This window comes from Neofelis nebulosa, chromosome 1, assembly GCF_028018385.1.
Source record: "Neofelis nebulosa isolate mNeoNeb1 chromosome 1, mNeoNeb1.pri, whole genome shotgun sequence".
Classification (NCBI taxonomy): Eukaryota; Metazoa; Chordata; class Mammalia; order Carnivora; family Felidae; genus Neofelis; species Neofelis nebulosa.
Genome location: NC_080782.1, coordinates 223,718,395 through 223,732,413, shown reverse-complemented (window position 1 = coordinate 223,732,413; position 14,019 = coordinate 223,718,395). Strand labels below are relative to the sequence as shown.

Here is a 14,019-nt window from a genome sequence, read left to right as displayed (position 1 = left end):
AACTTACCCAAATTGACATTCACCCCATTTACAAAACTATCCATTAAAGAAGCCTCCTCAGCTACTTCCCCAAGAACTGAAAGTGACACCAAACACATTCAATGGAAATGTGATTCTGTGATCCTTGAGGTCAAGGGAAAACAGAATGCCCAGTGAGCCACATGCCCTCCCTGACTCCATTCCAGAAGTAGGATGTAGGAGACCTAAGTCCCATGCCACACCACTGCTTGACTACTTTGTCTTGGTGATGCCCTTTCTTCTTCTGCCATCAGGGGCAGGCAGCATGAGGAAACAGCCCCTGCATTCTGAGGGAAAAGAGGATACCTAAATAGCAACCAGTGCCCTCGGAGGAAGCTTTCTGTCCGTGGACAAACAGACTCTAACCCTAGCTCAACCCACGCAAGTTCTTATGCCCCTGTGAACTCAGGAATGAATGGATAAAAGAGCATCATGTGAATGTTGAACAGGAACCACTAGAAGACAGAAAAATCCATTTCCTAACAGTAAATGGTTAGAACCAAGGCTCAGATCCCAACCAGAAATCAGAACTGAGTCATTCAGAGAGACTGCCCAAGGGCAAGGGAATGACGATGAGATGCAGGGTCACGACGACAAGTGGGAACTGGGACCAGTCAGCTCTGTGGGTCCTGCCAGTCACATAGAGGGTGTTGGCACAGGTGGGGCTGTGACAAGGAGCGACCCTGGAACTGAATCCTTCAGGATGGACAGTAAAATCTCTCTACTCAGTCCTCTGAATGTGATTATCTCGTCCATGGGGAAATGAGGTTTTTAACATCTACCTGGAAAATACTTTTTATTATTAGAGCACTGTCAAACTTATGTTTTTAAAGGACAGATTTAAGGCTTCAGACTTAATTTTTTTTTTCTTTTCAGAAAGGGCCCACTCTGTTACCTTTCACTGACTGCTAAAGGGGCCTTCTCCTACATCTGGGTGTGGCCAGGATTTGTGCTCCTGGCTGGGAGGAAAGACAGGCCAGGCAAACACTAGGCAAAGACAGCCAGGGACCCAGCAGTATCCACTCACCCCTTCTTCCTGCCCGGAACAAGGATGTGATGCCTGTGGTAGAGGCAGCCATCTTGTAACTCTGAGGCAACCCTAAGGACAGAAGCCAAAAGCCAAGCAAAACGATAAAAGAAGCTTCCCTATCAGACCTGCATTGTCTCCTCTGAGTTTTTTTTTTTTTTTTTTTTTTTTTACTGTTAGAGGAAAACAAACCCCTACTTAAGTCCTTATTTTTTTCTCTATTATTTATAGCCAAATACACGTCCTAACTGAAATATGAAATGCATACACATCCTCACTTACCTAGAGGTCCCAACACTGAAGACTGAGGCAGGAATCACCAAACATTTAAAGAGAAAAGGAAGAGCAATAAACGGCTATTGATCCCAGTTGCACTGAGAGAAATTCCAACTCAGAGATCGCAATTAAAATAACGGAGAGGAAAGCGTCCCAAACCAAATTACCGGTTTCGCTGACAAGAGAGGTGCTTTGTTGTGACCCAGAGGACTGATTTGAGAGCTACGAATTGAGCAAAGGCTTTAGGCAAGTATTTCATAAAAATCGTTCTTAAAGAAATGTAGCTTCTGGGCAAAACTGAGTGGAATGACAATGGCAGCATAGAGAGAGAGAGTTGAAGACAGGCTTCCGTGGTTTGTAGGAATCCAGAAGCTTCTGGGAGGGAATGCAAATCACTGGAGCACTATTCTCATTATCACTAATGGTTCTTAATAACTAAGGGGCAATGTTGGGTCTCCAGTTGGCTGAAATGATCACAGATTATTCGCCGCAGTTATACTAATAACTAAATAGAATTTGACACTAAATTACAATTCCAGAAATACAGCTTTCTGCACAGTCTCTTATTGCAAAGGAAAACTAAGCAAGAACATCAATAAATAGAATAATCCAATTAAGTGGCCTTCCATTTGAGTACTATTTAGAATTGAGGCTTAACAGGGAAGTAAGATAGGAAAAATGATTCAGTATTTACTGATTCAAATAATCAGGGCTTTTATTGTAAGACAATTTTTTGTTATTTTAAAATAGGTGTTTAATTAATCTGAATGGCTTTGGTCATTTATGTAGTGATCCTAATCACTGCAAATTGTTCCTAGATATAAGGCCTAATTTCCCATGAGTAGATTTACTTGTAAATTAGCGTTTAATACAGGCATATTTTTCTATGCTTACAGTGTGTTTATAAACATATTCCCAATCACTTCTTTTTTTGACCACATAGGACAATCACCTATGACATCTGTCTGCAGATACAAAACTACAAGGGAGGACATTGACCCAACAGATGAACCGAGGCCACCCCATGCATGCTCTGAGCTGTTAGCCTTTGGGCTGTAGGTTTTTGATAAATGTTTGTTGAATGAATGAGTAACCTCAGATTATTCAGAGAGGCTGTTTTAGAAGCATCCGTCCTAACGGAGCCTAGGCTACCTCCTCTAGACTCAGTTTCCAAAGGGAAAGTAGTGGCCTTAACAGAAGAATCACCCAAGGTATCCTTGCCGAAGAGCATGATGCGGGATCCTCTGACTCTGAAAGTTGGGGCTTTTCCTGGAGAATTTAAGAACTAGTTAGTTCTTAGAGCTAGTTAGTTCTGAAATCAAGGTACAATTAAATTCTCCAGGAAAAGCCCCAACTTTCAGAGTCAGAGGATCCCGCATCATGCTCTTCGGCAAGGATACCTTGGGTGATTCTTCTGTTAAAGCGTGGGTTACACAGGTAGGTGGGGCTGAGAGGCCAGCGCTGAAGGACATTTAAACCATACTTACTGCTGGTGGAGGACATGTGGCTGTAGTCAGACCTGAAACACAAAACCTTGGTGTTAGTAGGATTAGACATTATTTTTCTTTATCCAAATGATTTCTTCATGCCAGAATTTTAAAAAACAGTCTTACAGTGTGGTAAGTAGCCATTTAAATGTGAGGAAATACCACAAATCAAAAATTGTAGTGCAGAGGGATTTTGTGTAAAATAAAATTACGTCTGAATGTGAAGGCAAAATTTTAAAGGCATTTTATTTTAAAAAAATTTTTTTAAATGTTTATTTTTCAGAAAGAGAGAGTGAGTGAGAGCGAGAGCACACGTGCGAGTGGGGTAGGGGCAAAGATGGGGTGGGGACAGAGGATCCAAAGCGGGCTCCATGATGAGAGCAGACAGCACAAAATGGGGCTAGAACCCATGAACTGAGAGATCATGACCAGAGCCGCAGTTGGACACTCAACCGACTGAGCCACTCAGGCACCCCCAAAGGCACTTCAGAAAGCGGGGTTCCTTCACGTGGGCTCTCTGGATCTCTAAGATGGCAGACCAGCTGGGTCCTGAACCATCTAAATTCACTGGCAAATTTTTGAATGGAAGCTTATTTTTCTGGGGAGAAGGCTCAAAGTTTTCAACACATTCTCAAGGGGGTTCATGATTCTCCAGAAGGTTAAACCTCCGCAAATGAGCACCCTTCAAGTTAGCTCCACACCACGGGGAAATGTTTCTTGGCTGCCATCAGCAGAGCGATGATGGAACCCGGCGGCAGTGTGAAGGGACCCTGGCTGGTGAGGGCTTCCACAATCAGGGTGTGGCTGGCCCTCAGGAAACACAAAGGCACAATGATGCTTGACTGATTTCAGTTCCAGCTGAGAAGAAATCCTGCTGCGTATTAGAGTAACAGGATGTGGGCTGTGATAGGGAAAGGGAAAAAGGCAGGGTAAGGGCCAGGGTGAAATTACCCATCAGTTTCTAGGCTGAAAGACCAGCTCCTGGCACTCAGCCTCTGTGAGAATGGGAATCTGGCCAAGGATCTGCCTGCTTAATCTCTATGAAGTTTCTGCTCTACTTGTGTGGCTGGGAAGCCTTCCCTCTCTGGCAACGTATATGGTATAGAAGCTCTTGGTTTTCTCCCCCCAGTGTCCCAAAGTCATTCTCAGTAGAAAATTAATCTCTCAAGCACGTAGGGATTTATTATGCAAGTGGTAGTTAGGGGATATGGTTATGCAAATAAAGTAGTTAATTATGTTTAATTTTCTACATACACCCTCCTTTTATTTACTTAGTCTCATGTTGCCTTTCTTAAATTATCCAATTTTCACTCCACTGACTTTGTTACCACATCAACAAAGCATATACAAAGCTTCAAAAAACATCACAAAAAAGCACACCTCTTACCCGTTGAAATAACCTACATCTCTCATGCCAAATGATGCACTGATTTATTGGTAGAGGAACAAAATGGAAGGAAAACAGCATGTAGTTTCCCCTTTTCAAATGAAATGCTTTAGCAGTTACAGAATCACTGAATTTTAAAGCTGGAGAGAATAGCAACTACTAACATTTGCAAATCCCTTTATGTATTACAAACTGCATCCGCCTACATCTAATCCAAGTTTTTACATTCCTGGTTAGGAAACTAAACCGATACTATTGGCGAGGAGACCAGGAGGTGAGCAATGATAGGGACTTGAAGTACGAGGGCAGGGTGACGGCAAGACAGGAGCTGAAAGGTGGAAGGATTGGCTGGGGCATGGTGACACGCTGGCTAAGGAAAATGCAAGAGAGGACAGTCAGGATCATTAACCCCAGTGTTGGGGCATTAAATTCTTTCTGGAACCAGGCGGGACTAAATTAACTTTAGGACAAAACTTAGAAATCTAACTGTAGGGCCGCCTGGATGGCTCAGTCAGTTAAGCACCTGACTCTTGATTTCAGCTCAGGTCCTGATCTCCCAGTTTGTGACACTGAGCCCCATGTCGGGCTTGGCACTGACAGAGCAGAGCCTGCTTGGGATTCTCTCTCTTCCTCCCTCCCTGTCTCTTGCTATCAAAATAAATAAACTTAAAAAAAAAAAAAAGAAATGTAATTGTATATGAATGCAACAAATGGTCAACAGGCATTTTGCAACGACCAAACAATCCCAATCCAATATGATCATCTTAGGATGGTCAGGCTTTAAAGAAATTTCATGACAATTCAAATGAAACATTCAATGGCAATGTGTGATTGGACTATGTATTAAAAATGTGTATTTTCAGCTAGGATTTTCCAAGTACTCCTGAGGCAGATGCGTTTCACAAATGCATACAGGCATGCATGCAGATGGATGTGAATGTAGAATGGAATTTACATGCGACACCTATTTCGAGAATCTTAAGGTATAACGGCAGTATTTTTAGGCTAGGTGCTTGTGTAACAAAGATCCCGGCCGTGCATCTCTCTGTATGTAGTTCTTGGGACTAAAGGCACCGTCTGGGTCAGGCCTGACAGCTGGTCAGTCGCCTGTCACTCTCGTCTCGCTCCAGTTCCTTCCCCAAACAGCAGCCAGTCTTTGCGAAGCACAAATCTGATCCTGTCACTCTCTGGATGAAGCCCCAGCTCAACAGTGTACCACATAAACCCCTCTTTCCATGAATGATGGCCTCTGTCCAGCTCTGCAGTCTCATCCATCACCCCAACCTCCATCCCTGTCCACCATCAAAACGGAAATCAAACAGGAAGAAAAGTCACCTAAAGACTCACAGTGCTCTCCAACCGCTGATCCTGTTTATGTAATTTGTACACAGTTGCCATAATGATGGAGATACAATTCTAAACTGCTCTTTTCACCAAATACCGTCACAACATGTTGCTATAGTTCCTGAAATTATAATTGTAAAGTGATGTACTATAATTTATTCAACCATTTGCCTGTTGTTTGCTATATGATTGTTTCTGATTGTTCACTTCTGAAAGCACACAGAGATGAGATACTCATAAATATAGCTTGAGATTTACTTTCTTTTCCTTACAAAAATTATCATGAGGGGCAACAGGAACTGAGTCAAGCTATGGGCACTTTTACAGCTCATAAAATACATTCCAAATAACTCCAAAAGATTATTTACTGCAATTATTATATTGCTGGTGAAAGACAAACTGTAAAGCTTAAAACAATTTTGTGCTTTAAAGAAGTTCAAAAAGTTTCAGCTAATGACTACAGTTCTCTGGAGGGGCAGATAACCTCCAGTTTTTAAAAAATTTTTTCTTAATGTTTACTTATTTTTGACAGAGAGAGACAGAGCATGAGTGGGGGAGGGGCAGAGAGAGAGGGAGACACAGAATCAGAAGCAGGCTCCAGGTTCTGAGTTGTCAGCACAGAGCCCGACGTGGGGCTCGAACTCACGGACCGTGAGATCATGACCTGAGCTGAAGTCGGACGCTCAACCTCAAATGAGCTTTTTTAAGGTAGGAGGGAACAGCAGCGAATCCTGTTTATTGGTCTCACATCCTAAGAATTGATCCACCTGGCTTTGCACAAGACATTCAACTCTACGAGAATAAAGCATGAAAGGGGAACCCATGAATTTTAGGAAGAAAATGTATGGGCACATGACACAGATAAGTAGAATAATGCAAGGATTGTAGATCTTCACACATCTGACACATATAAGAGACACATTTGCAAACATTACATTTATTTGGTACCTGTGCCAATAATGACCAGAAAGTCAGATGCAGTGCCTTCACTGTAGTTTACTTACAATTATACATATAGGGATTATATATAAAAGGGTCTGCACTTAAGACAGGTTATCACTGTCAGAAGCCATATACCTTCTTAAATTCTCTTTTCCAGGAAAATCTTGGCAGAAGAATTGATCTTGGCATTTTAGTAATATTGATCTTGACGTTTCTCTAAAACATCAGCTCAGTGCATTATGGATCTCATCTGTTAGCTCTCAGTCCATTGAATTAGATGCCATGGTAATTTAGAGCTAACTAGCCCCACCTTGAACACAAAGATAATAGAGTGCCTAATAGATCATCCTGTCTTCTCTGCAAGATTTCACCTTTTACTGTTCTCTAAACCTGTCCCATCTTCAAATTTATTCCCCCTAACCTTTCCCATTCACCTGCTTTATAAACAGTAGACCTGTGAATTGTTTGCTATCTCTTAAATCAACTGAAATGTCAGGTGGAGGTCACCCAAAGGGTATGGTATGACCCTATGTTTTCAGAAGCTCAGTGACAGGTGACATGGAAGTGGAGGTTCATTAGTGCCAGATCAACCTTCTGAATGAAAATAATCCAGGGCGCCTGGGTGGCTCAGTTGGTTAAGCATCCAACTTCACCCTAGGTCATGATCTCATGGCTCATGAGTGTGAGCCCCGTGTCGGGCTCTGTGCTGACAGTGCAGAGCCTGCTTCGAATCCTCTATCTCTCTCTCTGCCCCTCCCCCGCTCACCTCTCTCTCTCTCTCTCTCTCTCTCTCTCTCAAAATAAGTACACAAACGTTTATACAGTATTAAAAATATAATTTATCAGATAACGGTCATATTTGAAAGAGTGTCTCAGAAGCCAAATCTGGGAGACACCACTAATGAAACACCCATTGTAAAGCATTTGTCTCACTCTGTGTCTTTTATTTTGGTTTACAACAACACTGCCTGTCCCTCTGTTAAGGGATTCTGTTTCTTAAGATAGTTTCTTAAGATAGTAACTGGCTTGCCAGTTTTTTTCTAACGAAAAGTACACAGAAGCACAAAGCTTGCTTTCACGTGCATTTGGAAAAGGAGAGCTTCAAAATGACATCAATTGCCACAGAAGAATACTAGTTTGCCTTTAATCTTGGCCTGTACTAGGTGGGTCAGACAGCAGAGATAGCATTTCGAGCAAAAGACAATGCCTGAACAGGAAACGAGAATTAATTGCAGATCGATGGCTCTTTGAGAGGCACGAGGTGGGAAGCATGCTGGAGACCCAGGCTTCCATTTTAGGCCACTAACTGGTCGTGCACCCTCTGAACCTCCATTTCCTCCTCTGTAAAATCATAACATTTGTCCTATCCCTCACAGATGTTCTGAACGATGATCAAATTTCTTAGGGCATTGAAAAACATCAGAGCATCCACTGCGATGAGTATAAAGAACATATGATCTTGAGGGCACCTGGAAATACACATTTTTATTAAATACAACTGTAAGTTTGTCATTTGGAGTGTTGTTCGTAACAGCAGTAATAGCATGATGAGAAATAACGTACTGAGGGTTCACTTACACCAGGCACTGTTCTAGGGGCTTTAAATGTAGAGGCTAATTCTCACAAGCACCCTGTCAGGTGGGTACTTTTATCGTCATCCCCGTTTTACAGCAGAGAAAACTAAAGGCACAGAGTTGAACCCCAGTAACCCGACTCTTTTGACTGTCACTTTTTAAAAATGTTTTTATTTGTTTTTGAGTGAGTGAGAGAGAGCCTGTGAGTCGGGGAGGGGCAGAGAGAGAGAGAAGGGGACAGAGGATCAGAGAGCCCGATGCAGAGCCTGAACTCATGAGCTGTGGGATCATGACCTGAACCGATGCTGGAAGCTTAACTGACTGAGCCACGCAGGCACCCCTGATTGTCAATGTCAGAGTGAGCAGCACAGTTGCCCACCGGCAGTTGGGACGCACAAAAATTCTTAGAGCCTTCTCTTTGATCATGCTGCCGAAAGGATTGATAGCTCCGTCGATACCTCCAAATCTCTTGCTCCTATGTTTTGTTCACACTGGCCTGGCAATAGGCCTTCTCCCCCCAAACCTTGATGATCTCAACCACTCACCGTCTCCCTTACTGCCTGTCCCTAAGGAGCTGACCACCGCTTCAGGAAAGTAAATAGCAAGGTGGAGCGGTACCTTCATCCAGTCACAATCACTGATCCCAGTGATCCCAGGCGGGTTCTCACTCAGCGGTGCCCAAACTATTTCAAACCTCCATTTTCCTGGGGCCCCTGGGTGGCTCAGTCGGTTAAGCATCCGACTTCGGCTCAGGTCATGATCTCGTGGTCCGTGAGTTCGAGCCCCACATCAGGCTCTGTGCTGACAGCTCAGAGCCTGTTGCAGATTCTGTGTCTCCCTCTCTCTCTGACCCTCCCCCGTTCATGCTGTCTCTCCCTGTCTCAAAAATAAATAAACGTTAAAAAAAAAATTATTAAAAAAAACCCTCCATTTTCCTGAGGGAGGGGGTCGCACCTGCCTGGAACGGAAAGCCATCTTCCCCGCCAGGTTGTAAGAAGAGACGGGCCTCCCCTTCTATGCAAAGCCCATCTAACCGAGGGGTCTGAAGTCCAACGTATCTCCACCTTTTCAGAAAGTGGACGTCACAAACCATCGGTTTTTCTGTATCTCTATTCTTTCCCTTTCAGAGTCTTTTCTATAAACACGTCTTTATAGGAGACCGATTACTGCCTATGTTTCGGGAATCCTTCCTGCACCCCCTCTACCCTCCTCCTGCTACGGCCTCTCCTCGCCCCTCCCTGTCTCGGACACAGCACTCTAGCGACCTCCTCTGCAGCACGTTCTGCTCCCTCCTGGAGTCAGGAGGAGAGGACGTGGCTTCCGCCTCCACCACTCCTCTACTCCACCTTTCCTTCATTACCTCCGTTTGAGAAAAAGAGCACCTCGCGTTCCTGCATCTTAATGCACTTCTCAGTGGCACAGCTGATGCCTTTCCCTTCTTCCCCTTGGCCTCTAGGAAACCACATTCTTTCTTTTCGTCCCCATGCCTACTTTTCCTTAGGCCCCTTTATTAGCTCCTCCTCCTTCACCCACTTCTCAAGGCTGGTCTTAAATAGTACCTGCTTCACAGCGTTGTTGAAGGATTACATAAAAGGCTCAGCGCAGTACCCAGCATGGAGTAAATGCTAGTAAGGGTTTGCTATTTACTGCCTTTAGTTGATTTAAATCTGCTCCCAGGACTGCAACTGCCATTTTTAGGCCGACGGTTCCCCGATGCAGTGTCATCAGGCTGACCTCCTAAGACAGATACACTCAACGGCTGGCTCATCACCTTTCAGACGTCTCCCAGTACCTCAGACACAACATGTTGAAAATGAAACTTCTACGCTACCCAACTTCCTTTGGAGGGGATCACAGGCTACTTCGAGCATCTGATGAAAAACCAGTCTCTTCTCACAAAAAGCCACAAAGAACATCATTTTGCATAAAATTTCAAACAATTCATGGACCTCAAATTAACGATCCCTGCCCGAGCATATGTGTCACTTGAGCTGAGTCTGGAATGAAGGTAGAGTTTCACCCGGTGGACAGGCATGCCAGGTGGAGAAGGGCATAGCTGGCGAAAAGGGCGGCCCGACAAAGGCAAGGAATCAGAAACACCTTGCTCATGTGGCTTGATGCTGGGTACGAGGGCGGTCCCGCCGAAAAATAAGGCCAGAGAGACAGAGGAGGACCCAGTAACACCAGGGGGACTCATAGGCCAGTCTAAGCTCTTTGTTATAGATGCCAGAGCCGCTAAAAGTTTGGAAGGGAGAGGGAGAGAATCAGGTTTGTATTTTAAAAACAGTCATGACAGCAAACACGTATTAAGTGCTTTCTACATGCTTGGTAGATAGTCTCGACAGGTAGTTTTAGGAAAGCGAGAGAGGGCTAGAGGGGGCAAACTCTGCAAAAGCTAGGAAACTGCGAGCGGCTTTTTCGTCACCAAACCAAATTTCAGGAAATATATGACTATGTGGCCAATGCAAGATTACTAACTCTACATCAAAACTCTTTTATTTTAGTGCATGCCATTTTACTTTGATCTTTAGCCTAAGGATGCTACTAAGGCCATAAGTAAACAATTCTATTCTGTTACAACTACACACTTCAGTGACAGAAGCAGTGAACAGAAGTTCTGGTGTCCGTATGTTCAGCAAGCCCCTCCCAGGAACGCTGGCAGCTGTCATGTTGTTCGCGGGGATCCCAGGGAGTTGTCACTCCTGGGTCAGGGCCTCCCCTCCACTTCTCCGGGACAGAATCTTTGGGGGAAAACACCTGTCTTAGGTGAGCTTTGCAAACTGAAAATGGATGAACCTGTTAGTTAGTGCCTTATTTAACCCAGCTGAAAACGAGCTAGTTTGTTTTGCTTTGTTTTCTTCTTCTATTCATGGCCTAGCTAACTAGGGGCAGAAGGAAAAAAAAAAAAAAGCCAAGGATCTTCAATTAAAATTGATAAATGCCTTATACACTACGTGTGGGGGGAAAAAACAAGGGAGTGCAGTGTTTGGAATCAGGTTACTTCACCAGAATGTAACTGGGCTCCACAGTGAGCCATAAATGATTGCAAGTTGGGATGACAGGGAAAGCCCATTGCTGTAGGGTGTAAGGTCCCAGATTTGGGCTAGGAATGGGTGGAGCCTGCAGGGAAGGCTGGGCTGGGTCCGCAGGAGTGACTGCCTAGGAAGCCTAACCCCTTGTGCCCATTCTGGGACTGGACTCTCTTCCTGTCCTCACAGGGCTGCCAAGCCCCGAGATTATAGTCTAAATGTCCTCAACTTTCCAGGAATGAGGCTTTCTGTAATCTGGGCAGCTCCAGCCCACCCCCAGGGTTACTCCAGAGAGGAAAGGACATCCTTTCCTCCTGGGTCAGAATTCGCATCCTGGATGTTTGCTGACTCTGCACAGGGAAATCCTCTGGCGATAGGAGCTGGGTGGAAGCATTTACAATGACATTCATCTCCTTAAAGATACTCGGTCTTTTGTCCCACTCAGGAAAACCGTGTCGTTGGGAGAAGGCTAATTAGTCCCCAGAGATAAAGGTCTGGGCTACACGTTTGAGTCCGATGAAGCTGTTTCTTTAAGCAGGGCTGGATCATAGCACCATTTTCACCCCACCTGTACCCAAGGCTGGGACACGTGCGCAGAGAGAAGTTCGGCGGAGAAATGAGTCGAGCAGCGGGTCTCAGCAAGCACAATAAAGCCGGGAATGAAAAATGTCACCCTCTTATAGGATTCTGAAAGAACTTAGGTGCCGGGTGTCCTATCCTCTTCCCGTCCCCAGCCCCCAGCCCGGACTCCAGAGAGCTGCGGGGCTAGAAGAATAAAGTCCTCGCAGAAGGTGGAAACAAGTGCAAGCGCATCTCCTAACGATGATCTCAGGGGGGGGGGGCACCGCATTTGCCGGGTACTCGACATCATCTCCGCGATAACGGGGGGCAAGGAGGGGCGGGATGTGGTGGTGTGCGGGGGGTTACTCTGAACCTTGAGTCCTTGCACTTTCCTCCCCCGGGGGGTGGGGCCCGCCCTGCCCGGGGCAGCTACGGACCACGCTGCGCTGCCCTCGGGGACCGCCCAGGAGGAAGCCGGCCCGCCACAGCCCCTCTGCCTTCCACCGGGGGTCCGGCAGGAGGGGCAGCCCGCGCGGCCCCGTCCGGCCCCAGCGGCTCCGGTTCTGCCGCGGGGTCCGGGAAGGTCCCGGGCAGGGAGCAGCCGCAGCGCAACTCGGAGAGCGTCCCCCGCCCACGGCCCGGCCCGGCGCGGCTCACCCTCCGGTCTCGGCGCCCGAGTCCACGCAGTCATCCTCCTCGCCACCGCCCGTTTTGGGGTCCATGGCGCGCTCCCCGCCGCGCTCGGCTGGCGGGCGCCGGCGTGACCCGGGGCGAGCTCCCTGTGGGCCGCCCCGCCCGGCCCCGCCTAGCCCAGCCCGGCCCGAGCTGGCTGGGCTCACTGCGAGCGTCTCGCGGCTCCGGGCTCCGGGAAACAACTCGGGCGCCAGCCGCGCTCCGCAGCCCCGCGCCGCGCCCTCTCCTGGCGGCGCCCGGCCGCGCACTGGCTGCCGCTCCCCGCCCGGCCCCGCCCCTCGCCGCTCGGCCGTGTGAGCGTGTGCGTGTGCGCGCGGCGGTGCGCCCGCGTGTGTGCGGGTGAGCGGGGGCACGTGCGCGCGCAAGAGGGTGGGTGCACGGGGCGTGTGCGCGTGTGCGCGCGCGCGTGTGCCGGCGAGCGAGGGGGTGGGCGCGCGCGCGAGAGGGTGTGTGCCCGGGGTGTGAGCGTGTGCGCGAGCCTGTGCCAGCTCGTGTTTTGCGCTTCCGTGTGTGGTTTGAGTGCAGGAGCGGGCGAGGCGTGTGAAGTCGCGTGCCCCTTGTTGTGTGATGTGGGTGGTTGGGTGAGGTAGATGTTTGTCGGTGCGCGCTTGCGACCGCGGGTGGTGTGTGAGTGTGTGTGTGTGTGTGTGTGTGCGCGCGCGCGCGCGTAGGAGTCGCCCCTCCCGCTGGGGCCCACAGCCCCAGAATTCTGCGTCCCCGGGATTGCCCAAAGGTGCCTGAGCCCGGTAGCTGGGAGCAGCACCGCGGAATAACCCGACCCCGACCGCACAGTGAAAGCAAGGAGGGATCTGGTTCACTACTGGGACCAATTGGAACACCTAGGTGTTTTCGTATAGTTTCCTGAGAATTGCCAACACTGAATTCATTATCGCCTTTCGTAGCGCAGGTCTGAGTGGCTTCCCGCCACCCCACGACACTTACAATCTGTGTCATGCATTCTTTTGCTATTTTTAAAAAAATGCCTTTAAAAATAAAGACCATTGGATGTACCTGCAGGGGTTGTTGCAGTAAGGATATGATAATGGATGTTTGTAAAGGACCCCCATCAGCGCCTTGGGGGGAGGTAATGATCACTCTTGGAGGGGCACACCTCTCCCTAGTAGGTAGTGTGAGGCTGAAAGGAAACTCGAGGGGAGGCGGGATGAAAACAATTCGGATTTCATTCTGACAGCCCTCTCCAAGGCACTCATTTCTACTTTCTTCTGTGTTAAGGCCAAGTTATTTAACTTCTTTGAGCCTTAATTTACTTATCTAAAAGATGGGGCTATTGATATCTATTTTAGAGCCTGTTGTGAGTTTAATGAGAACACGCATGTAAAAATACTTAGCATCTATCCTGATAATGTCAAGTACTACTCACCGGCAGCTATTGTTACATTGAAAGCATGAGCTAGCTACATTTCCAATCCTAACTTGCAAAGCAGTGACAAGCTATATCTTGAAGAGGAATATAATTTCTTTCCTCTCTCCTTCTCCCCTCTCTTCTGTTCTTCCTTCCTTACCTACCTAAATATCACTCTTTTTAATTTGTATCTTGATTAAATTACACAAAAGAGAAATCCAATTAATAAAAGAATACAAGTGCAACCTCATCAAGAAAACGAGCACAGGTAAACATGCCAACGCCAAATCTCAACTGAATTATCTTTACTTAACATAA

The 14,019-nt window shown here is 46.9% G+C and overlaps 1 protein-coding gene across 3 annotated transcripts in view; it reads right to left on the bottom strand.

The window, feature by feature from the left end:
- Positions 1-12,590, bottom strand: part of FAM124A (family with sequence similarity 124 member A) — a 99,708-nt gene extending 87,118 nt beyond the window's left edge. The window contains exons 1-2 of one of the 3 annotated variants that reach the window (XM_058686356.1): positions 12,303-12,590; positions 2,809-2,840 (exon numbers count right to left, since the gene is read on the bottom strand). In XM_058686356.1, coding sequence (XP_058542339.1) covers positions 2,809-2,840; positions 12,303-12,367 — 97 coding nt within the window. In that variant the 5' untranslated portion in view covers positions 12,368-12,590. The remainder of the gene's footprint in view (positions 1-2,808; positions 2,841-12,302) is intronic. The other 2 variants (XM_058686349.1, XM_058686351.1) reach the window with 2 other exon arrangements.
- Positions 12,591-14,019: the final 1,429 nt, after the last annotated feature.